General features: G+C 48.7%; 1 protein-coding gene across 9 annotated transcripts in view; it reads right to left on the bottom strand.

Annotated features, from left to right (window-relative positions):
• CSGALNACT1 (chondroitin sulfate N-acetylgalactosaminyltransferase 1) overlaps window positions 1-26,678 on the bottom strand; it is a 321,684-nt gene that overhangs the window by 27,680 nt on the left and 267,326 nt on the right. For all 9 annotated transcript variants that reach the window (XM_070459782.1, XM_070459781.1, XM_070459783.1 and 6 more), the window contains one exon: window positions 4,538-4,754. In XM_070459782.1, the coding sequence (XP_070315883.1) occupies window positions 4,538-4,754 (217 nt within the window). The remainder of the gene's footprint in view (window positions 1-4,537; window positions 4,755-26,678) is intronic.

The following is a 26,678-nucleotide window of genomic DNA, read 5'->3' as shown; positions in this document are numbered from 1 at the left end:
TAAAATGGTTAATTTAGGGAAGCAGGGCCAAACATGAGTTTTTAAATAACTTATTCCTGGTGTGTTCTACCATATAAACATCTCATTATAGCCATGTATCACTTTCACAAACTTAAAAGTCAGGTTTAGATTATAGAAGCAAAAAAAAAAAAAAGACTTTAATTGAATTTTTAAACAAAGCATAAAATATAGGGCAATGGTATAAAAACTTCCAGAACAATATAAAAATGTCTAAGACAGAGAGAATCCAAAAGAAGAAAAAAGATCACTCATGGTTCCACCTTCCGTGACAACCAGAACAGTTCAGAATCAGTTGTAACAGTATCCCCTTCTGGATAGATGTGGCTTCAGAGAGACAACACCTAACACCTAACAACAGGCTGAATAAACATCAGCTTGTATTTTCTCCCAATACTCTTAGGATTCATTTTAATTGCATTTAAATATTTAATTGACCAAAGTTTACTTTGGGTTTTGGTGCGAAGTCAGAATGGAATTTTTTCTGCTGTTTGATTAGTTGTCCTAAAGCCATGTGCTGAATGATCAATCCATTTCCTGCTGACCAACTTGAAATGTCACTTTCACCAAGTTCTGACTCAAAATTAAATAGCCCCAGGTATTGGGGCTAAAGGAAATCAACCCTGAATATTCACTGGAAGGACTGATGCTGAAGCTGAAGCTCCAATACTTTGGCCACCTGATGTGAAGACCCGAATTATCAGAAAAGACCCTGATGCTCAAAGGCAGGAGGAGAAGGAGATGACAGAGGATGAGATGGTTGGATGGCATCATCAACTCAATGGACATGAGTCTTAGCAAAGTCCTTGAGATAGTGAAGGACAGGGAAGCCTGATGTGCTGCAATCCATGAAGTCACAGGACATGACTCAGCGACTGAACAACAAGAAAGAGAAGGTTTGGGGCTTCCCAAGTGGTGCTAGTGGTAAAGAATCTGCCTGCCAATGGAGGAAACGTAAGAGACCTGGGTTTGATCCCTGGGTGTGGAAGATCCCCTGGAGGAGGAAATGGCAACCCACCCCAGTATTCTTGCCTGGAGAGTCCTATGGACAGAGGAGCCTGTTGGGCTACAGTCCATGGGGTCACAAAGAGTTGGACACGCCTAAGTGTCTGAGCACAGACTGAAGTGTCCCATCTCAGCCCAACTTTTCAGAGACCTCAACGTGCTCAGAAGCCGCTGCACCATGGAGCAGACTGTGTTGTCAGCTCTGCTCAAGCACCCTCCGTCAAGGAAGTCTTTCTCCTCCTGCTTTCCTGGTCTCTACTTCTAACTGTGTGACTATACTCCTCTCTGCGTGAAGCCAGGCTCCTCTCATCCCCCGCAGTGTGGTCGAGGGTCTGGTACACACATGGGCCCCCCCCACCCCCCCGGTCCTCAAAGAAGCCACTGCCCACATGCGACAACGGGCAAGGGAACAGTGCCAGGCAAAAGAAAGGGGCCTTGAATTTTTGTTTTTAAACCATTAACTAGAATTACGCTTCATTTTGCCACCTCCACTTTGGAGACTCATTAAGGTACTAGTTTTACTTTTTTCAATAGTATTTCCCTTCCAGTGTTACCCCTACTGTTAATTATTGGCCATCCTCATGATACCAAGGCAGTAATAATCACGTACTGAACGGCTTGCCCAGGAGAATTCTGCTCTCCCAGGCTCGGGGCCCTGCAGGGAGGACCCGACCAGCCCCCCGTGCAGACAGCCCTCCAGGGTGAGCACCGCCTCTCCAGTCCAGTTCACCAGGGAGAAGCCTGCGTGCTGAAGCCAGCCTCAGGGCCCTGCAAGCTCCAGGCAGCTTCCTGGCCCACGGATCTCACTGTAAACTCGTCCTGGGAGTGGGCACGCCAGCCTCGGGAGCAATGGCTGGCCTTCCCTTCCGGCCTGGTGCCCGCCGCTGGGCCAGCCCCCCGCAGCCTGGATGCTTCCACCAGCGCACTGGGCCGGTCCAAAGAGAAGGCAGAGAGGGACACGGCTGCCCCCGGGGAGGCTGAAAGGAGCCGAGCTCCAGCCAGTTCAGCGCTGGAGCCAGAGGGGCCTTGCTCACAGGCAAGAGGTGTGCCCCAGCGTGCTCTGCAGAGGAGGAAAGCGAAGGTCAGCCCAGCCAGCCCCCCGGGACAGCGCGGCTGAAGGCAGCTCCCGAACCGGAGAAGACAGAGGGAGCCCGGAACCAGGGCCCTGGGCAGAAATCACGGGGAGGCAACTTCAGGTCCAAGCGACCGCCAGCTTTCTCTCCAGAGCGGCAGCCCGCCCTGGGACACAGGCAGTGACCTGGAACAGCATACACACTGCGTACACGCCTGGTCCACGCCTGGCCCGGGCAGTTACCTGACACACACACAGAACCGGGTGTCAGCAGTGCCGCCAAGGGATCCTGAATGAAGGGAAGGTCAGGCCAGAGGACCCCCAGAGACTCCTGGACTCTGACCTTCACATTCCAGAAAAGGGTTACTCTTTCAAGTTGGAGAAAATTATTAAGGACCCATTTACAAAGCTTAGCCTATTCCCTGGTGACTCAGATGGTAAAGAATCCACCTGCAATCCAAGAGACCGAGGTTCGATCCCTGGGTCGGGAAGATCCCCTGGAGAAGGGCATGACATCCCACTCCAGTGTTCTTGCCTGGAGAATCCCATGGACAGAAGAACTGGGCGGGCTACAGTCCATGGGACTGCAAAAGTCGGACACAACTGAGCGGCTGACACTTTCACTTTACAAAGCTTCATGACAGGATTTAGGGAGGACACAGGGATGAGGGCAGCACCCCTCCTGGTGCCTGCAGAGATGTTAGCATCTCTAGGCTGGACATGCCAGTGGAGAAGCTTCTGGAAGCTAGAACGAGACCATCTCGAGGGGAATGCCATCTCGACAGGAGCTGTCACCTCTGCTTGAGGGACACATTCAGACTGAGGTTACAAGACGGCAAGGGATCCCAGCGCACAAGGACGTTGTTTATGCCCATCTCTGAAACTCGGCCAGGGAGTCAAGGAGGGCTACTCTTCCAGTGTGGTCATGACCCAGAATGTGGAGAAGAATCAGCCACACCCTTATATTGAGCATCACTGGCCTTTAACGGGGCTTCCCTTATAGCTCAGTTGGTAAAGAACCCACCTGCAATGCAAGAGACCCTGGTTCGATTCCTGGGTTGGGAAGATCCCCTGGAGAAGGGATAGGCTACCCACTCCAATATTCATGGGCTTCCCTTGTGGCTCAGCTGGTAAAGAATCTGCCTGCAATGCTAGAGACCTGGGTTCGATCCCTGGGTTGGGAAGATCCCTTGGAGGAGGGAAAGGCTTACCCACTCCAGTATTCTGGCCTGGAAAATTCTATGGACTGTACAGTCCATGCAAAGAGTCAGACATGACTGAGGGACTTTAATGTGCATTTAATGATAAAAGATGAAAAATAAGTTTGATCTTCCAAGATTTATCATTAGACACATACAAGTTTCTATCTTTAAGAAAAGCTGGTCGAGCTAGCTGCTGACTGACCTCAAGCAGCATGGGTGTCACCCACAAGTATCTAAGATTCGACACGGCACTTACAAGCCGAGTAAAAACAAGCCGTGTAAAAACTACCGCCGCATCTGAACAAAAACCCGTTTAAATCTTCTCAAGTATCTACAAAAATGAAGGCTGGGAAACTTCTCGGCATAATTCTACACGTAACCTCTGAGATGACAGGGGTTAAAATAAAGACTCTGACTGAGAGTATTCCAGCTGCTGCCGGAGCGGGGCAGGAACGGAAGCCAGGCTGCAGCCAGACGCACAGATCCACGGCCATGAGGGCGGAGGTCTTCTGGGGGGCTGGGAGAGGGCCCAGTCCACTGTGGGGACAGCACAGCCCCGTGGCCCCCACCCTGAGCCACTGCAGTCAGAACAGAACCCCCAGGTGTCCGGCCATCTCTGCAGATCCTGACGAAAACCCAGCCCTCCTGACCCCCACTTCTGGAGGGAAATCTGGCAGCTTTCCAATTGCTCTGAGTGCATGCGTGATCAGTCGTGTCCGACTCTTTGTGACCCCATGGACGGTAGCCCGCCAGGCTCCTCTATCCAGGCAATTTTCCAGGCAAGAATTACTGCAGTGGGTTGCCACTTCCTACTCCCAGGGATCTTCCTGACCCAGGGATGAAATCCATGTCTTTTTCATCTCCTGTATTGGCAAGCAGATCCTTAACCACTGTGCCACCAGGGAAATCCTCTAATTGCTCTGAAAGTGAAGTCGCTTCAGTCCTGTCCAACTCTTTGCAACCCCATGGACGGACTGTAGCCCACCAGGCTCCTCTGTCCATGAAATTTCCCAGGCAAGAATACTGGAGTGGGTTGCCATTTCCTTCTCCAGGGTATCTTCCCGACCCAGGGATCGAACCCAGGTCTCCCGCATTGCAGGCAGACATTTTACCCTCTGAGCCACCAGGGAAGTCCCATCTAACTGCTCCAGGGAAGGGCAAACACAAGGATAGACTTTACAGGAAGCAAACAGAGCCGACTGCGTGCCGGGCAGGGAGGACACCCGCGGGTCCCACACACCTGAAGTTCTGCATGAACTGCCGGAACTTGTCCACCCTCCTGGCCAGTGGCACGATGACGTTGACCAGCGTGCTGGCCATGTTCAGCTGCTCCTTCTTCACCTTCATGATGGGGCCGAAGGGCCGGAACAAGACCAGGCGCCGGAACTCGTGCTTGTGGTCGCCTCGGAACGTGAGCTCGTACAAAGTGCCTTTATCCCTCTCTGTACGGTAGATACCTGTGAACAGACACGAGAGAGAGCGCTGAGAACTCACGCAGCTGCCGAGTGGCGCGCACGGCCCGGAGCTGGCACGACCGTCTTTACTGAAAATTCAGAGGACATCTCCACGTCTGATAATTATGAGAAAACTCAAAATGCTTCCACTCAAATCCCCAGAGAAACGGAAACACCGTCAATTTAAAAATCACCATTAATGAAGACTCTAGAAAAACCATGACCAAAAATTGTGCCACGCTGGATACAAAACTGTATTTATACTTATTCAGGGGTCTTAAAAAAAAGGATGGTGAGGGAATATGCCAAATAAGATCAGCTGTGATGTCAGTCGGGGTTATGGTTTTTCTTTTCTGCTATTTATCTACATTTTCTGCCATATGATTAAACACTTTAACATTATACTAAGAATATTATACTAACAATATAATATTATACTAAGAATATAATATTATACTAAGAATAGTATTATACTAATATTTTACTAATATATATACTATTATACTATACTATATAATATTGTATAATAGTATATATACTATTATACTATATTATGTATAATATACATAATATTGTACTAATATTATACTAAGAATAATATAATATTATACTAAGAATATAATTACTAAGAAGTGTGTTAAAATCATCTCTTAGAAACGACAGCCGTTTCAGAAGGAGTGACGACAATGATCTGTGCGGGGCACTGGGGCCATCGCGTGGGTTACGTGGCCCCCACGGAAGCTTCTGGAAGCACGGAAGTAGATGAAGCCTGTGGGCCCAGGTCAGGGGCAGGCACACATCTTACGTAACTTCACCTGCCGAAGCAGCACAGCCAGCGTGGCAGAGCCAGCCTGCCGGGGCCCCAGTGGGACCCCCCGAGTAATGCTGTCACTCAGACTCCACCATCTCCCTCGCTGGGGTGACCACAGGCCCCAGCATCTCCGCTCAACCGTGGGGTGAGGCTCCTGGGCCAGACCACACAAAACGTCCCCGCTTTGTGAGTGAGCCCGTCATCCCCTGGTGCCTAAATTCCACACCTCTCAGGGTCACTGGGCTCATGGGCGTTTTCCTACCATCGGAAAAAAATACATCAAATCCAGTGAATCACCAGACAGGCTTCCTCCTCTTCTCTGCGATTTGCTGGGTTTTCTCCTCTGCGTCCTTCCTTCCCCTGTGTGCTGTGATGTGCTTCGTCACTCAGTCGTGTCCGACTCTTTACAACCCCACGGACTGTAGCCCGCCAGGCTCCTCTGTCCATGGAATGCTCCAGGCAAGAACACTGGAGTGGGTTGTCATGCCCTCCTCCAGGGGATCTTCCTGGGACTGAACCCAGGTCTCCCGTACTGCAGGCGGATTCTTTACCAGCTGAGCTACCAGGGAAGCCCAAGAATACTGGAGTGGGTAGCCTATCCCTTCTCCAGCGGATCTTCCCGACCCAGGAATCGAGCCAGGGTTTCCCGCATTGCGGGCGGATTCTTTACTGTCTGAGACTAGAGAAGCCCTTCCCCTCTCATTCCTCCCTCTGAGTCCCTACTGTGGCCGGGACTCACCCCTGGGCTGAGCATCTACGAGGCGACAATGGGGAACGCGAGCATCCGCCGGGGGGCCACCTGTCTCCAGGCCTCTCGCGACCCCTCCTCCTTTTGTCCTCACCCCACCCCCTTTTGTGGGGTCTGCTGTCCAGTGTCTCTGTTCTTTGCCTTCCAGGAGCTGCTCACCCCACAGTCTTGGTGGGGCGGCCTCTCTCATCTCCCGCTGGAGCCACAGAAAGGGGCCTGGGGCCGCGACTCAGCCAGGTGCTTCCCACCCGGGGGCACGGGGACTCAGGAGCTGGGTGCAGGCTGCGAGGATGGACGGGGCAGACCCCCCTCCTGAAGCCCCCGGGGCCCCTGGTGCAGGTGGGGGAGGCGGAGAGGTCTGCAGAGGTCCCACTGGGGCAGAATCCAGCCTCCCTGCAGGGGCCACTCGTGGGAGAAGGGAGGCACTGCTCAGGAGTCCGAAGGAGGTCTCTGAAAATGCGAAGCGTTTCCCTGCAAAGCCTGTTCACGCTCTCGGGCAACTGGTCCTCGCAGGGCACACAGGCGCCTCCCTCCTCGGCCGCAGCTCGGAACCGTGGGAAGCCAAGCTCCCGGGGCCCGGAGGAGGTGGGACTGACTCAAGAAGGAGTCAATGGGCTAACTGCATCTCCGCTGGGTGGAGACAGACCTGTGACCCAGCAAGCCACCCCCGGGCAAGGCTGCTACAGAACTGAACCTGCAGATAACAAGGTTTCTCAAAACAGAGTCATCCTCTTTCTCCGAACCGGGGTTGGAATCATTAACTTTTAAAAATCTAAACCGGGGTCAGAATCATTAACTTTAAAAATCTAAATCCACAGAAGGTGCTGGTATACGCTTGTTTCAAGAGGTAGGCATCTATTTATAAAGAACCAGAGAATGCAGCATTTCGTATCATTAATGATTCCCACAACCGTGCCCTTGGGCAGGGGCACCAGCACCTCGGGGGAGCAGGCGCGGCCGCGGTCCTGGTTCCCGGAAGCACTCCCCACCCCACCGCCGCCCCAGGCTCTCGTGGCCCCAGCCACGCTCACCCACAATCCCAGCTGTGCTCATCCAAAACCCACATCTGGGCCTTACAACAGCTGCTACACTGACCCTTTAGCCTATTTCCGCGTACTCTAATTAAATCCATTCTGTCTTATGAGTCCGATTCTACATCCCCTAATCCCATCTATTTTAAATAATCACTTAAAACTCTCTTGCAGCCTGAGTCCACCAAATCCCAGCCCTGGGTTCTACCACACCCCCCAGAGGCACTCCCTCACCCCCGCACCCCCTAGTTCTCATGGCATAAGGACAGCACCTAGGGAGCCGCCATGCGTCCTGGAAAAACCTTCAGCAGTGGAAACTCCAAAGATCCTCTCTCAGAGGGAAAGGAGCTGAAGCTCTCTGGGGCAGGACCAGGTTTTCAGCCAAGGAGCTGCGCGCACAGCGGCAAACACAAAGCAACTCGGCCGCACAAGGCCCTCGCTAGTCATATTTTATAGGATGGTATCGTGCTTATCCACTCGGCAAAATTACAGATCAAAATAAGGACCGGAGCTGGCTGAGAGCTTAGTCTAGCACCTTTTCCCTCTCTCCACCCACAGGAGCTGAGCTGACTGTGAGTTTGGTGTTTCCGCTCCCAGTGCAGGCAGACTCGTGTTCATTCCCTCATCCTTCCAGTGGGGTGGCGGGGGGCAGGCCCCAGGACCACTGACAAGGTGGGGGCACCTCCAGGAGTCCAGGGTGCAGCTCCGAGGTCTGCGGCACACACGTCTGCTCCTTCAGTAGGCGAGGAGCTCGCCAGATGGGTGTGTGATCCCGACCTACGTCCTGTCTTCCACTTGGGACCTCAGAAGTCACAACGCCAACTGTCCCTGCCCGCCACACGCCAGCCCCCCCCTCCCCTTCCTCACTCAGTCTGAGTGGGCATGGTGGCCAGGACCGCACTGCTGAGCCCAGAAACATCTCCACTTTCATCCCTGCCCTTCCTACCTTGCTGCGTGGAGCCCAGGCCCCCTAGCTGGATCCCTCTGGGCCTCTGACACCCCTGGCCCACATCCAGATCCATCCTGCACATACCCTGGGCCCTTGGCTTCCCATAGGACCACCCTGATTCTGCTCTGCCCTAGCTAAGAAGGCCCCCGGCTTCCCATGGCCCAAAGTCCCAGGACTACATACAGCCAGGCCTCCAAAAAGTCGCTCAGTCATGTCTGACTCTTTGCGACCCCATGGACTACACAGTCCATGGAATTCTCCAGGCCAAAATACTGGCGTGGGTAGCCTTTCCCTTCTCCAGGGGATCTTCCCGACTCAGGGATCAAACCCAGGTCTCCCACATGGCAGGTGGATTCTTTACCAGCTGAGCCACCAGGAAACCCCCAAACCCTCTCTCACCCGCCCCAAACTCCTGTCCTAATGACTTGAGGCTAGGTCCTGCCCCACCTCATGTGAAATCGGATTTATATCGAGCACATACAACTTCTCTTTCCCCTGGAGAAACTGGAAGGAATGTGAAGTGGTGCAGCTGTGGAGAAGAGCCTGGCAGTTGCCCTCAGAGGTTAAACACAGAATTATATAATATGGTCCAGCAATTCCACTTCTGGGTGTGCACCCGAAGGAACTGAAAACAGAGACCCGAGCAGGTACTGGAATGCACATTTTCAGAGCAGCCAAAAATGGAAGCAACTCAAATCTCCACGAACAGATGAATGGATGGACGAAGTGTGGTCCACACACACAATGGAATACTGCTGCTGCTAAGTCACTTCAGTCGTGTCCAACTCTGTGCGACCCCATAGATGGCAGCTCACCCAGCTCCCCTGTCCCTGGGATTCTCCAGGCAAGAACACTGGAGTGGGTTGCCATTTCCTTCTCCAATGCATGAAAGTGAAAAGTGAAAGTGAAGTTGCTCAGTCGTGTCCGACTCTTCGAGACCCCATGGACTGCAGCCTACCAGGCTCCTCCGTCCATGGGATTTTCCAGGCAGGAGTACTGGAGTGGGGTGCCATTGCCTTCTCCGCAACGGAATACTACCCAGCCTTAAAAAGGAATAACATTCAGACACATGCTGCAACATGGAGAAACCTGAAAATGTGCTAAGTGAAGCAGGTCAGACAGAAAAGGATGACCACTGTGTGATGCCACTCGCACGCTGTCTCTAGAGGAGTCAGAGTCAGGAAGTAGGCTGGTGGGCACCAGCGGCTGGGGCGGGGAGGGGAGTCAGTGTTCACTGGGCACAGAGTTTCAGTCTGACGCCATGAGAAAGTTCTAGCAATGGGAGGGGATGACGGTTACACACAGTGTGAGTGTACTCAATGCCAACGAACAAACAGTACCCCTAAAAACAGCTAAAATAGGGACCTCCGCTGGCAGTCCAGTCGTTAGGATTCTACACTCACTGCCGAGGGCCTGGGTTTGATCCCTGGTCGGGGAACTAAGATCCCATAAGCCAGGCAATGCAGCCGGAAAAAAAAAAAAAAGGTTAGAATTGAAGGCAGGAGGAGAAGGGGATGACAGAGGATGAGATAGTTGGATGGCATCACTGACTCGATGGCCGTGAGTTCGAGCAAACTCAGGGAGATGGTGAAGGACAGAGGAGCCTGGCGTGCTGCGGTCCATGGGGTCGCAAAGAGTCGGACACGACTGAGCAGCTAAACAAGAAAAATGCTGTCCCGTGAAAAGGCTGGGCGTTTTCTCAAGACACAGGTCCCCACCGGCCCCCGCTCACCCCTCACCCTTCTAAACTGGACCCTGCTCCCCTGGGAAGATTCTGAGACTCTCTCAATCCAAAGCCCCACCCCACCCCCCTTGCTCCTCCAGACACGAGGGCCTGAGAGCTTGAGCCCCTTGAGAGAGTCATTTCCTAGGTAGGTTGATAAGAAGTCTAGGGGTCCCCAAGGAGAGAGGGGTCTGGAACTCTCAAGGAGGAAGAAAGGACAAACTTATTTTTTCCTCTACATTCCTTAGGATTATATAACAATAATGTATCCTGCTTGAGGACAGTCTCTGTATTAAACCTGGCTAATCCTGTTATCTTAAAATGTAAATTATGGGAGTAGGCCTGGTGAGGTCTTTATAACCTCCAGACAGTCTTTGGATTCACTGGGGAGTATATAACTCCATTGCTAACACTAGCAAGGGGGTACTCTTTCTACACCTTCTGATGGCTATGTCAGAAGCTTTCTCTATCTCCTTTGTACTTTAATAAAACTTTATTACACAAAAGCTCTGAGCGATCCAGCCTCGTCTCTGGCCGCGGACTGAATTCTTCTCCTCCGGAGGCCAAGAACCCTGGCGTCTTTTCGAGGTTCAGCAACAACCTTTCACCCTCCGTGTGGAGCTGTTTTCCTGACACAGGATATGCGCACCCCAGGGATGGTCTGGTCCACCATCCCCTCTGCATACCGAGACCCCGGGCAGCTATCTCCGCCCTCGACGCCCCTTCTACACCCAGCGCCGAGCCCTCAGAACAGGGGAAGAAACAGGAGCACGGACACCAGCAGTCAGAGGAACAACATCACGTCTACGGTGAAAAACCACGGCCGGCAGCTCCTATACCCTCGATAATCCTTACCTCCCCTCCGCCCGCTCCAGAGCTTTGACGCCTTCTTTTACCCACAGCTATAACAGCCGTTAAATAACAGCTACCTGAATTCAGAGCCTACCACACATTACAAGTAGTAAATTTTGAAGGAGGGGATTTTCATAAAAGAAAAAAAAAGCTTTCAGGACGTCCCTGGTGGTCCAGTGGTTAAGAATCCTCCTGCCAACGCGGGAGACACGGGTTCAATCCCTGGTCTGGGAAGATCCCGCGTGCCGCGGAGCAATGAAACCGGGGAGCCACGATTACTGAAGGCTGCACACCCATGCTTGACAACAAGAAAAGCCACTGCATTGAGAAGCCCTCATTGCAATTAGAGAATAATCCCCACTTGCTGCAATCAGAGAATGCCAGCGCTCAGCAGCAAAGACCCAGCACAGACGTAAATTAATAAACAGGCTTCCCTGGTGGCTCCGTGGTAAAGATTCCACCTGCCAAAGCGGAAGACGTGGTTCAATCCCTGGGTCGGGAAGAAGTGAGCAGGAGAAGGAAATGGGCAACCCCATTCCAGTGTTCTCACCTGGGAAATCCCATGGACAGAGGCGTCTGGTGGGCTACAGTCCACGAGGTCACAAAAGAGTTGGCTACAACTTAGCAACTCAACAACAACAAACTAAATAGATAAAAATTTAAAAATACGTATTTCCAGAAAAAAAGAGTATATGTGGAAAGAAAATGTGTAACAGGTAAAAATGCTGACAGGTCACCTCCAGACAGCAGGGGGTGGGGGGGAACGACACTCATATGTTGTTATTATTTTTTAATTTATCGGAAATGTCTGGGATCATCTAATACAAAGGAAAAAAAAAACACCCTCTATCCTGTAACCTGCCTGTGAACACACCCCTATAGAAGCATATCCTCCTTAGTCTGTTCAGAAGGAGAGGCTGACACTCCTGCGTGGGATTTTACTCCACAACGTAACTGTTGACTCTTGCAGTGCTGCTGTTATCCCGAGAAGTCCACTTAGGTGGGACGCCTCACTCCCGGGCACACAGGATGACAAGACATCCCCACGGTGCCCTCTGTCATCAGCTCTCTTTTCTAAGGGGAGGCAGCAGACGTTTAATATTGGTGCAAGACTGCAGCCAAGTCCCCAAATCCTCAGGTACCTACAATGTAAAGAATTCTCCCCATAAAGACAGTAAAAAGGCTTCCCAACTTGCCTCCTATGCCAGGTTACAGGGGCCCCTGCAAACACCTCTTTTCTCCTTCATCTTAGCACATCAGCTCACAGCGGTTCCGGATACGTCCTGATTGAGGTTCATCACCATTAACTTTCAGTAAACATGTCTCCTTTGATGATACATGGCTGCAGTGATGTCCTTGCTGAAATAATTCACAGGTCATCTTTTTACTCCTATTCACTGCATTTGTTCATGCCATGCATCCGTGCCGAAAGACTCGACACTTGGTTCTTAATTTATCAGGAATTTCTGAAAACCTCACTTACTGAGGGCTCCTCCCAACTTCCTCACCAGTATTAACAGTCGATTTTCTTTTCAGAGCCATATTTTCCCCAAAAAATTATGTATCAGCTCCATGAAGGCGACTGGGTATCTGATATTAAGTGGGAAGCAAAGGTATGTTAGGGCTTTCCAGGTGGTGTTGGTGGTGAAGAACTCGCCTGCCCACAAAGAAGACACAAGAGACGTGGGTTCGATCCCTGGGTAGGGAAGATCCCCTGGAGGAGGGCATGGCAGCCCACTCCAGTGTTCTTGCCTGGAGAATTCCATGGACAGAAGAGACTGGAGGGCTACGGTTCATGGGGTCGCAGAGTCGGACATGACTTAGCGACTTAGTACTCACACACACACACACACACAAAAGGCACGTTATGATCCTAGTGTAGCAGGGTGCTGGGCTCCTCACCAGGGGCCCCGCCATCCACATACCATTCACAGGATGGTTATTTTCATCCTTATTGATTTTCCCTACGGCTATCATTTACCATGGATTGTGTTATCCATCAGAGGTATGAAGAGGCGCATGATAAAAAATGACTGCGCTCTCAGAATTCACATTCTAGAGAGGAAGGCAGACACACACACAGAGCACGCTAAGCACCTAAGTGTTCCCCACGGCGCCGGGAGCAAAAAGGAGGGACTATCCACCTGCTGAGGGTGTGGACAGGCTGACAGACGACATTTCAGCCGGACTGGAGACTGAGTGGGTGTATGCCAAGACTGCAAAATCAGAACATTCCACGGAAAGATGGCAGCGAAAGCAAAGATAGTGCACAGACAAAATCGACGTGTCGTGTGTGGCAAAGCCGAGGGAGTTGAGTCAGGCTGGGGCACAAGGCCGGGGTGGGCGGTGAAGCTGGGCAGGCCGGTGGGGAGAGCCCTTGGGCCACCAGGTCATCACCGGGAGCAAACTCGCCCGGAGCTCCAGGGAGAGACGAGACCCGATCAGTGCCCTGGCCTGATGGCAGGGTGGGTGCAGGACGAGGGGTGAGGGCGGGAAGCAAGAAAGAACCCCGTAACTCAGCAGGAAACTGAAGCAGCGCCAGCGAGAGAAGTGGAAAGGGCTGGAGTGACCCCGGCTAGAGGTGGGAGGGCGGGCGCGGAGCGGTGGTGGGAATGAGGGAGGCTGCAGGCCAGGGGAGGGCTGTGAGTTAAGCTCGGGAATGCTGACTTGAAGAGCCACATGGGCAGGTCTGAAGCTCAGCAGAGGGGCCTTTTTTCAGAGTGAGGCGACCCCTGCCTTTGAGTGGCGCTGCAGGAAATACAGGTCACGGGAAGAGGAGCCCCGGATGCGGGCCTGGCACCAGTTCCCACCAGTAGGCGCTGGCGGTCAGCGGGGAGGTGGCAAGGTCAGGGCAGGCACAGAGGCAGGGGCGGGCGGCTCAGTCCGGCCACCGGGTCAAGGTCAAGCTAGACGAGGACAGGGTGGCCCCCGGGACGGCCAGCAGCCCCCCATGACCGCCGTCACGAGGCTCCAGGAGCAGCAGGCACTGCAGGTGAGAGGTCGAGGGCAGGGGTGAGCCGAGGAGGAAAGCATCTTTCTTCTGTTTGCCTGCGCGGGTACCTCTGCCCTTCCCTTCCCCTCCGCCTGGGATCCCGCCCCAGGCCAGCTCTGCTGGGTCTTCCTGCCTTTCAGATCTCCACCCAAGTGGACCTCCACCAGGAGGCATCTCCTGCCCCCGGGTGCCCTCGAACACACTCCCCACCCTGCTGCTGTCCCCGCCTGTGACCTGTCTTCCCACCTTCTCAGGCCTGTGCACCGCGCCCCCACCCACAGCAGTTAAGCCCCCAGGGACCCAGAGATCTGCTTCCGGGGTACAGGGGACAGACGGATGGCAGGGGGCAGTGCTGGGTAAGGAGGGGCGGCCACAGCAGAGCAGCAGTCAGGGGAACTGAAGGGAAGCTCTTTCTTTCCTTAAAAATAGATGAGAGCCCACGATGTGCTGAGAGGAAGACGCAAACAGAAACAGATGGGGGGGGGGGGGAACAGGGACGGAATGAGGACCGCGGGGGGTGGAGTCCACCCCCCAGGGAAGGAAGGACCACCTTCCCTGACCACACCCAGCAAAGGGCAGGAGGCGGCCAGCGGGGGGACCGCCAGGGCGTGAGGAGGCGGGGCGCCCAGGGGAGAGGAGGGCGAAGTGAAGCAGGAGGAAGCGGAGGCCTGGAGGACAGGTTGGGGCGGGCAGAGGCTGGGGGCAGGCGGGGCCGGTGGACGCTGGGGCGACGTGGAGCAGGGCGAGCGGGGTTCCCCGCCCCGGGGCAGAGGGCGTCTGTGAGCCGGGAAAGGACCCGTCGCCAGCAGGAGAGGAGGGGAGAGACCAGACTCCCTGATCCGGGCGGCTCTGCGCATCGTGTGCGGGATCGGGGGCTGAGGGCACTCGCCGGGGTCTGGCCTGGGCCGGGGTGGGGTGGTGGGGCAGAAGGAAAGGCAGCATCGGGGGGCGAGAAATGGGCCCAAGAGAGGAACCACAGCTCCAGGGGCCAAGGTCAGACGGGACCACAGCGTCCCAAGAACTGGCTCCTGAGGATGTGGAGGTTTCATGGAGGAGCAGGCTCTCGGGGAGACCCGGCCCGGGTATGGCTGTCCTGGAGGCGGGCCTCCCCCACCTCCCGGCGATTCACGCCCTCACACGGCAGGACCGACTCAAGCCCATGGCCTCCTCTCCCGGGATGGGTCTCGGAGGGTCCTCCTCGCTCCTCTAAGGAAAGAAAAGTGAAAGTGAAGTCGTGTTCAACTCTGCGACCCCATGGACTGTAGGGAACCAACATGGAAGCCGCACAGGGCGATGCTGCCTGGACGGAGCACACGGGTCCCGGGCTCCAGAGCAAACCCTGAGCGGGGGGGGAAGTCTTCTCCCCTTATCACACTTCCCACCAGCTGCTGGCTACCTCTCTGAGCATATGAAGAGTTAAGTCCAGGCTGTGGGAACAGAAGTAACTCAAGACACAGCAGCAGCGATGCACAGGGGTTAAAGGTCAGAGAGCAGGGGCTGAGAGTGACCCCACCCTTGTCTCTGGCGACCGTGAGTCGTGTGTCCACAACTGCGCATCCAGCTCACCGCCACGGAGACGCCGTGTGGCCCAAACAGCTGCACCAAGTTGACGGATATCATCTCAGTTCTAAGGAAGTTTCTACAGGACCTGCTGATCACCGCATCCTCTTACAGAGGACAGAACAGAGGCTTACATAGAAATTGATTAACTTGTCCCAGGTCATGAACAATGCATTCAGAGGGTGATGGCAGGATGGCCGTGATAAGAGCCAGTCATGGCCAAGCTCTTAGAGGCCAGTTAACCTCAACATCAAAAGTGAAAGTCGCTCGTTTGTGTCCGACTCTTTGTGACTCCATGGACTGTCTCCAGGCCAGAATACTGGAGTGGGTAGCCTATCCCTTCTCCAGGGGATGTTCCCAATTCAGGAATCAAACCAGGGTCTCCTGCATTGCAAGCGAATTCTTTACCAACTGAGCTATAAAGGAAGCTAACACCAAAAGGATGCTTGTAAGTCTTTTCTTTTCTGCCCTTCCTTTCTCTTTGAGATTGACTTTTGAGAGGAGAAAAGCATCAACAAAGATTCTTCAGAAAGCCAATCACCTGTACACAATACATTAGCGAAGTGAGTCTTAAAACTCACTTCTAGGATAGGTTCAAGATGGCTCAGTAGAAGGACATGAGCTCATCTCCGGCAAAAGCACCAAAATCACAGCTAGCTGTGGAACAACCACTGACAGGAGGACGCTGGAACCCATCAAAAAAAAAGACACCCCATGTCCAAAGACAGGAGAAGCTGCAACAAGATGGTTGGGGGTGGGGCATGCAGTCATGATATAATCAAATCCCACACCTGCCGCTGGCTGACCCACACACTGGGGAACAATGGTCCCAAAGAAGCTCTCCCACTGCTGTGAAGAGAACACTGTTGTGTTGCGGAGCCCCACGTCAGGTTTCCCAGCCTGGGGAAAAGGCAAAGAGACTAGGAATGCCCACGGAACCTGACTTTGAAGGCCAGGGTGACTGGACTGCAAAACTTCTGCAAGACTGAGGGAAACAGAGACTTCACTCTTGGAAGGCACAAGCAAAACCTTGCATGCAGCAGGACCCAGGGTCAAGGAGCAGTGACCCCACAGGAGACTGAACCAGACTTACCTGCTAGTGCTGGAGGGTCTCCCATGGAGGCATGGGTGGGCAGTGGCTTGCCAAGGGGACAGGGCGCTGGCAGCAGCGGTCCTGGGAGGTGCCCTTTGGTGTGAGTCCTCTTGGAGGCCACTATTTACCCTACCACAGAGCCTGCAGACTCCAGGGCTGGGTCCCCCCGGGCCAGACGACTAACAGGGAGAGGGCACAACCGTATCCATCGGCAACCGGAGTCAAGCCTTGCTCAGCACGGCCCTGCCCACCAGAGCAAGACCCAGTTTCCCCACCACCGGTCCTCCCATCAGGAAGGGAGGACCAGCCTCTTGGGCTCCTCCACTGGAGGGCAGACAGAAGACGCAAGAATGACAAGCCCAAAGCTGCCAGAATGAAAAACCACATATCCCAGCAAGTTAATCACAATGAAAAGGCAGAGGGTTATGTCCCAGATAAAGGGGCAAGACAAAACCCCAGAAAAACAACTAAATGAAGTGGAGATAGACAAACTTTCAGGGAAAGGATTCAGAATAATAATAATGAAGATGATCCAGGATCTCAGGAAAAAAAAAAAGAGAGGATGCAAGAAGTGTTTGCCAAAGACCCAGAAGAACTAAAGAACAAACAAACAGAGATGAACAATACACTGGAAGGAATCAACAGCAGAATAACTGAGGCAGAAGAAGGGATAAATGACCTGGAGGATAGAATGGTGGAAATCGCTGCTGCAAAACATAATATAGGAAAAAGAATAAAAAAAAAAAAATGAAGACAGCCTAAGAGCCCTTGTAGACTGGTTCCAAATAGGAAAAGGAGTACGTCAAGGCTGTATATTATCACCCTGCTTATTTAAATTATATGCAGAGTACATCATGAAAAACGCTGGGCTGGAAGAAGCACAAGCTGGAATCAAGACTGCCGGGAGAAATATCAATAACCTCAGATATGCAGATGACACCACTCTTATGGCAGAAAGTGAAGAGGAACTAAAAAGCCCCTCAATGAAAGTGAAAGAGAAGAGTGAAAAAGCTGGCTTAAAGCTCAACATTCAGAAAACTAAGATCACGGTATCTGGTCCCATCACTTCACGGGAAATACATGGGGAAACAGTGGAAACAGCGTCAGACTTTATTTTTTTGGGCTCCAAAATCACTGCAGGTGGTGACTGCAGCCATGAAATTAAAAGACGGTTACTCCTTGGAAGGAAAGTTATGATCAACCTAGATAGCATATTAAAAAGCAGAGACATTACTTTGCCAACAAAGGTCTGTCTGGTCAAGGCTATGGTTTTTCCAGTGGTCATGTAAGGATATGAGAGTTGGACTGGGAAGAAAGCTGAGCACCGAAAAATTGATGCTTTTGAACTGTGGTGTTGGAGAAGACTCTTGAGAGTCCCTTGGACTGCAAGGAGATCCAACCAGTCCATCCTAAAGGAGATCAGTCCTGGGTGTTCATTGGAAGGACTGATGCTGAAGCTGAAACTCCAGTACTTTGGCCACCTCATGGGAAGAGTTGACTCACTGGAAAGACCCCGATGCTGGGAGGGATTGGGGGCAGGAGGAAAGGGGACGACAGAGGATGAGATGGCTGATGGCATCACCGACTCGATGGAAATGAGTCTGAGTGGACTCTGGGAGTTGGTGATGGACAGGGAGGCCTGGCGTGCTGTGATTCAGGGGGTCGCAAAGAGTCGGACATGAGTGAGCGACTGAACTGAACTGAACTGAAGAGCCGTCTGAGACAATGTTAAGCACACAAACATTCACATTACAGAGGTCCCAGAAGGAGAAACGGGAAGGGACCTGAGAAAATATGTGAAGAGATAATAGCTGAAAACGTCCCTAACATGGGAAAGGACACATTCACCCAAGTCCAAGAAGCACAGACTCCCAGCTAGGATGAACCCAAGGAGTAACACACCGAGACGCACAGTAATCAAAATGATGAAAATTAAAGACAGAGATAAAATATGAAAAGGAACGAGGGAAAAATGACAAATAGCAGACAAGGGAATTCCCATCAGGCTCTCAGCTGACTTCTCAACAGAATCTTTACAAGCCAAAAGGGAATAGCATGACATATTTAAAGTGATGAAAGGGGGGAAATGAAAGGGGGGAAACTACAACCAAGAATACTCTACCCAGCAAGACTCTGGTGCAGATTTGATGGAGAAATCAAAAGCTTTCCAGACCAGCAAAAGTTAAGAGAATTCAGCACCTCCAAACCAGCTTTACAACACATGCTAAAGGAACTTCTTTAGGCAGGAAACACAAGAGATGGAAAACACCTACAAAAAATAAACCCAAAACAATTAAGAAAATGCTGATAGGATCATACATATTGATAATTACCTTAAATGTAAATGGATTAAATGCACCAATCAAATACACAGATAAGGCTAGGTGGATGAAACATGCACATGGGTGCACTTCCACTAACCCTATCACGCTACTTAACCCCCCAAATTGCATGCAATTATTTTATATTGTTAATCATGTTTCCACTGTGACTTGCTGTTTTGTCACACTATTTTTTGTCTCGCTATTGATTGTTAAAACAGATAAACATCTTTTACTATTCTGATTATGTAACAATTATTCGTTTTAATACCATCGCATAATAATGATTGGTCGACAGAAAATAAGAGAATTCTGTATACTAAATTACTACTTTTAATAGAAAAAACTGGAGTCACTTTTCAAAACCCACATGCATATTAGAATTATCTTGGAATTTTTTGAAAAATACAAATTCCTAGGTATTGTTTTTTTCTTCAGAGCTCCAGATGTGATTCAAGAGGGCAACCATGTTTAAAAACAACAGGAGCTTATGATGCCCTTTAACTTTTATCTAATTTCACTTTTTCTATTTCATAATCAATGTTTCCACTTTATTTAATGTTTTCTAATTGCTCCATCTCTTTGTTGTTATTCTTTCTCAAGTCTTTATCAAGTGTAGCAGAAAAGCTTTTGTGTGTGTGTGTATATATCTGTATATACCTACATCTATATAAATATAAATATATATATATATGTGTATATACCTACATCTATATAAATATAAATAAATATATATATGTGTATATACCTACATCTATATAAATATAAATAAATATATATGTGTATATACCTACATCTATATAAATATAAATAAATATATATGTGTGTATATACCTACATCTATATAAATATAAATAAATATATATGTGTGTGTATATACCTACATCTATATAAATATAAATAAATATATGTGTGTATATACCTACATCTATATAAATATAAATAAATATATATGTGTGTGTATATACCTACATCTATATAAATATAAATAAATATATACATATGTATGTATATATACATACATATATATCTATATACATACATATATATATATATATAAAAGAAAACATGACTTTTTGCTTAGCTACAAGTCCATGACATTTTGGTTCCAACTCTTTGACTACGTATGAATACAATGCTAGATTTCTAATTTATATTTACTCACAACTTTGACACAGCTTCATTTATTCTGGCGTTTAGTATTACTGCTAAAAGTCTAGAAAGCTTATTATTTTACTGATTTTGTTTTATTTGAATGAGGCTTGAAACCACTAATCCACTTCTGAGAATTTAAAGAAATACTATGCTGCAAAAAAAAAAAATAGGAAATTTAACATGTGATACAGTATTAATGAAAGCACAGATTCTGTTCAGTTTTCTTATGCACGTGTCCATTATATGTTTTCATATCTTATTCAAGACTCTACATCACATTTAGTTGCATTGAGCAGCTTCAGCTACAGGCAGCAGCTTCAGCTACATGCAATAAATTCTTATAAATTCTCTTTTGTTTTTATTCTGTTACAAATATTTCCTAATTTTCCTTGTTACGGATTTTTTGATACACCCATCATTTAAAAGTAGACACTTAATTTCCAAATACATGGTATTTATAAAGTATCTTTGATATTAATTTCTCATTTAAATTCTTCTCTGCAATCAAACTCTGTGTTTCTTCAGTCTTCTAACTCTATTGAGGCTTTCAAAGGCTAAGTCAAATATCTCTTTTGGTAAATGTCATATTGCACTTGAAAATATGTGGGTTATTTTCAAATATCTTTTGATATTGATTTCTAACATAATTCCACAGTGACAGGAGAACAGATTCTGTATGATTTCAATACCTTTAGATCATGAAATTATTGTACGTTGTTTTATGTCCCCTGGATATATTGCCGTGTCTCTTGGTTTATATAGTCTATGGCAATTAGAATAGAATTTGTATCCTGCTGTTGTGTGAAAATTGTATACATCTTAACTATGTTAAATTGGTTCATAGTGATTTTCAGATCTACTATTATCTTTCTACTTCCCTGTCTATTCATTCTATTAATTTTTGAGAGTTTGAGATTGAAACCCCAACTAAAAATTTACTTTAAAAATTGTTATATGTAGTGTAACTATATGCAACTTTGTTGTGCATTTTCCAAATGTTCTGCAAATTTTATTATATTTTGTAATTTAAAAAAGAAAGAAATCTCACGTTTGAAGACTGAGGTAACATATTATAGACTGATTTCCTGACAACAATCTCCTCACCTTTAAGAAATGTGTGCACGCTCAGCCACTGAGTTGTGTCTGACTCTGTGACCCTCTGGACTATAGCTCACAAGACTCTTCCGTCTATGGGATCTTTCAGGCAAGAACACTGGTGAGGGCTGCCACTTTCCTCTTCCAGGAATCTTCCTGGCCCAGGAAGTGAACCCATGTCTCCCATGTCTCTTGCACTGAGGGCGGATTCTTGACCCGCTGAGCCGTCAGGGAGGTCTTTTAAGAAATAGGATCAACCATAGTACCTATTTCTTTGTAGGGCTGCTGTGAAAAATGAATAAATTAACACAGGCAAACATGCCTGGTACCCAGGAAGCACTCGGTGATGCCAGCAGCAGTAATTATGGTAACAGTATAATCACTCTTATCCCTGTGACATCATTACTCATTACTATGGCACCATCCCACTCTGCTCCATTAGTTTTTGCATCACTGCTCTTAGTCATAGGGGTCAGGGCCCTGGGCAAGCCCTCCTCTTTGCTGTGCCACATACACTGACCTCCAACATGCTTGTAAACTGGAACCAATCACTCATTTTTCAAAGTCACTATGGATCCAGAGAGCAGGATTCTTTAATTTTTTTTTTAACTGAAGTATAGCTGATTTACAATGTCATGTTAATTTCAGATGTACAGGAAAGTGATCCCATTTTATATATGCATATATTTTATATATATATATATATATATATATATATATATTTCATATTCTTTTCCCTTATAGGTTATTACAAAATGCTGGGTATAGTTCCTTATGCTATCCAGTAGGTCCTTGTTGGTCATCTATTTTATACATGGTAATGTGTATATGTTAATTTCCAAGTCCTAATTTATCCCTTCCCCTCCTTTCCCCTTTGGTAACCATAAGTTCATTTTCTATGTCTGTGGGTTCATTTCTTTTCTACATAAGTTCTTTTGTACCATTTTTTTAAGATTCCGTATATAAGTGATATCATATGATATCTGTCTTTCTTTGTCTAGCTCACTTCATTTAGTCTGATAATCTCTGGGTCCAACCCTGTTGCTGCCAATGGCATTATTTCACTCTTTTTCATGGCTGAGTAATATTCCATTACATACATGTACCATGTCTTCTTTATCCATTCCTCTGTTGATGGACATTTAGGTTGCTTCCATGTCCTGGCTATTGTAAACAGTGCTGCTATGAACATAGGGGTGCTTGTATCTTTTTGAATTATGGTTTTCTCAAGATATGTGCCTAGGAGTGGGATTGTTGGATCATATGGTAGCCCTATTTTTAGCTTTTAAGGAAATTACCTATTGCCCTCCACAGTGGCTGTGCCAACTTACATTCCCAACAACAGTATAGGAGGGTTCCCTTTTCGCCACACCCTCTCCAGCATTTATTATTTGTAGACATTTTGATCATGGCCATTCTAACTGGTGTGAAGTGATACCTCATTGTTTTGATTTGCATTTCTCTAATAATTATCAATGCTGAGCATCTTTTCATGTGCCTTTTGGGCATCATATATGATATTCTGCTAAAAAGTCTGGTGATACATAAATTAAAATATATATAATTATTTGAGTCAAGATAATTTTTTAGCAATATCTCAATAGGATTTTTCTTAGCTCTTGCTTGGAAAAAAACCCATTTATAATATCAACCGGAATTTTCAAACAACTAACCTGTATTTATTGGATACTACGACCATTGATCTGACTACATCCCCCATACTGTTTAGCACAATCCTGTCCCACAGCACACCTACAACGCCAATCATCAGTAACACAATTACAACAGCCTCCGCCCCGCCACAGACAGGCCCAGGCCCCCGCTGTCCTGACAGCCGCAGTGCTTGGCGGCACCTAAGCCTGGGACCCCCTTCCTAACCCTGGCTTCACCACTCACTCTGTAGCACCTTAAGCTATTTCATGACACTGAGGTCTTACTTCCTGGTCTTAAAAATCAAATCACAATGTACAAAGCATCCACACCAACTGCTTTGTGCTTCAAGGCAAGTCTGAAGTTGGACCTCCTATATGCATTTATTTCATTTGGCTAACTCCTCTGATTAGCCCATGGTAAGAATTGATTTTAGCTTCATAGAGAGACTGTAACATTGAACCACTGGATGCCCGGAGGAAATATGTATATTTACATGGGGCTTCCTCATGACAGATAAACCACAGCGAGCTCAAGAGTAAAAGAATCAAAAAAGCTGGCACACAAGTCACCACTCTCTACCAAAACAGAGATTGATTGGCCTGTATTTGTTTTTGCTGGTAAAGACTGGTAAGCAGGTTCCTGGGCACCCCCACCAGACCTATTAAACTGCGGGACAACTGGTTTACCTGAAACGGGTACAAACGTTAGGCAGTGAAATTGGAACTACCTTGGAGTCGATGGAGGTTTGCTGGGAGGGGGCCGTGTTCAGAGACCCCAGGGCAGTGCTTGCTTGTGACCCCTGCTACTTCCAGGGTCACAGAAAGAGACAGGAACTGGGACCACAGCAGCTTGGAAAACCCATACGGAAAGCACTCTCCAGACCCCAATGCTCTTGTTTTTCTTTTTGAACCTCTTCTTCATTATGCGATAAAGTCTGGAGCTGTGACCCAAACTTTGGCAGCATTTTAAATGAAATCTGAATAACGAATCGTCTCTGGCAAACCCTCCAGGGCCAAAGGTGCAGAAGGCTAGTGAGTGATGGGTTATGCGTCTGAGAGCCATCAATCCCGTGGCTCCTTCTCCCCATGGTTCCCTAATATGCACCGTAATATGCATGGTAACAGACTGGAGCCATGAAGGCGAATGACACCCGGGGCTGCCTGGAGCACACGTGGTCAGGGGTGTGGCGAGAAGCCCCTGGCGATGCCAGGGGATGGGGGGACACTGCCCGAGAGGCAAGTGCCCGGGGGATGTGGAGAAGGGATGACGTGTCCATGCAGAAAACTGGACGGTCCTAAGGCCGGGCGGGGGCTAGGTGGGTCGTGGGTCTCCCATGCCTGGGACTCTTGCCAAGGTCAGGCTAGTTGCCACCACACAGCAGGTTGGTTTTATTTGGATCCCGGTTTGTAGATTTCCTTTTATTTTTTTGGATAATCTCTAGAGCTAAAGTATAACAGTTTAAAGCTTTTTTTAAAAAAGTATGTTCTCATCACCAGAATGTTTTGAAGGAAAACCCGTTGAGATCAGCTTTTCTGAGGAAGAATACACCCTAAGACACACTTTCCTCCCCATCCTTAGAAACAGACATGGACATGCGTCGGCTTGATCGCAGTAAGGAAGGGAAGGCGCTCTTCCTCTGAGGTGAGGAGCACACGAAGAGACAACTTAGCACCGATTGTTGGGGGCTCTGAGGCCTGTCACGGCAGGAGCATCCGATCCAACAGAACAACCCGCTCAGGACGCCAAGCCTGAGCCTGGTTGGTCACTCCTTGAGGTGGCACATTCTAAAGGACACCTGAGATCAGTGGCCCCTGACCCTTTTGGCACCAGGGACCAATCTCCTGGAAGACAGCTTTTGCACAGACGGGAGATGCTTTTGAGATGATTCAGGCACATCACATTTATTGTGCACTTTATTCCCATTATTATTACATCAGTTCCATCTACCTCAGGTCATCAGGCATTAGATCCCAGAGGTCCTTCCTGAACTGTGGACCCAGAGTCCGTTAGCATGTGAGGGTGGGGATCAAAAGGCACTAAATTCTAGGACCGTTTGCAACACAGCAGTAATAATGGGGCAAGAGCAAGGAATACGGGCCTGTAAACACAAAAACACACCACGCCAGTCGCCGCGAGCAGACGCAAGCACTGCCAGCCGCTGTGTCTTGCTGATACTGACGTCCCCCTATGACACATGGGCATAAAAATCACACAAAGAGACCTTGGGCAATACCCAGCGGTAACTGTTCTTAATTTCATCTCTTGTGAACTCTCCAAAAGAAAATGTACCTTGGTTGTGTATGTTATGTAAACTGTTACGCTGTTAACTTGGGAGACAAACTCTAACATAATTACCTTAACTCTAAGTGGCCTAAATATATCAGTTTTAAAAAGGAGATTGGTAGAGTGGATTAAAAAAAGAAACACAAGGACAGCTATCTACAAGAAACTCACTTCAGATTTGACAAAATGAAAGGAAAAGGATGAAGAAAGACATATCATGCAAACATTAGTGAAACAGGAGGGGCCGTGTGAGATAAAGCAGGAGGACTTTTCTTAGTGAGAAACTCCAGTGTCTGGATTTTTTCCAGTGGCTGAGAATCCGCCTTGCAATGCAGGGGACATGGGTTCAATCCCTGGCCCGGGAACTAAGACCCCACAGGCCGTGGAGTAATTAAGCCTGCGTGCTGCCATTACTGAACCCCAGGCTGTATCTAGAGTCCATGTGCCGCAGTGAAGGATCCCACGTGACACAGCAAAGATCCTGCATGTTGCAACTAAGACCCAACACAGCCTAATTAATTTAAAAAAATAAAACAGACTTGAGAACAAAGAAACTTCCTAAAGACAAAGAGGAACATTGTCAAATAATAAAGGGATCATTCCATCAGGAAGACATAATGATCCTAAATGCACATGCACCGAACAACAGAGTCTCAAAACATGTGGAGCAAAAATCAAGAAGGCTGAAAAGGGAAACCAACAATTCCACAATTATGGTTGGAGACTTTGGTCAGCAACTTACCGAACTACTAGACACCAATCAGAAAGGATACGGAAGAGGTGAACAACAGTGTCAACCAACAGGATCTAACCAATATGTGCAGAATACTCCACCCAACAAAAGCATGACATATGTATTTTTGAAGCCCATGGAACTTTCAACAAGATAGCCTATATCTTGGGCCATAAATAAACCAACAATCTGAAAAGAACTGAAATTATATAGGGTGTGTTCTCTGATCATAATGAATTCAAAGAAGAAACGAGTAACAGAAAGACAAGGAAATCTCTAAACACTAAGAAATCAAACAACACACATCTAAGTAATCCACCGGCTAAAGAGGGCATCTCAGAGGGAGTAAAACAAAATACAGTCAATTAAATAGTTAAGTGTTATAGGACATCAACCAAGAATAATTATTTTGAAATTGATTTTCAGGCATGTGTTTCTGAGAGCATTACACAGGCCTGTTATCTGTTAAGCTGCCCCTAATTCACAATGAACGTGTGAGTAAGGGCCTGGCACGCTGCAAGGACCCGTAAATACCTGCTGAGTGAATCGATGCTTGGCTTTCTCTCCGTGGACGGAGGCAGGGCGCCGGAGCCAGGGCACCTGGGTTCAAGCACCAGCCGTGTAATTCTGGGCAGATGACTGCAGCTTTCTTTGCCCCTGTGTCTTCGCTTGCAAATACACATGATTGCAATAAAGACCCGTCTCCAGGGTCCTTGTGAGGACTGAAGTACATATACAGCACTTAATACACAAAGCCCTTGAAGCGCTCAGTGAGTGTGAGCCAGAATATTATTTGGGGAGAAGGAAAGGAAGAAGAACGACTTTGGTTCCCCCCAGATGAAGGTCACGTGCTGGTTACAGAGAGGAGGTCAAGCATGTTTCATAATATTCCACCTGGAGAATCACAGCTTTCAGAGACCCGTGCCAG

The sequence above is a fragment of the Odocoileus virginianus genome, chromosome 32 (genome assembly GCF_023699985.2).
Source record: "Odocoileus virginianus isolate 20LAN1187 ecotype Illinois chromosome 32, Ovbor_1.2, whole genome shotgun sequence".
Lineage (NCBI taxonomy): Eukaryota > Metazoa > Chordata > Mammalia > Artiodactyla > Cervidae > Odocoileus > Odocoileus virginianus.
This window is presented reverse-complemented; position numbering and strand designations above follow the sequence as displayed.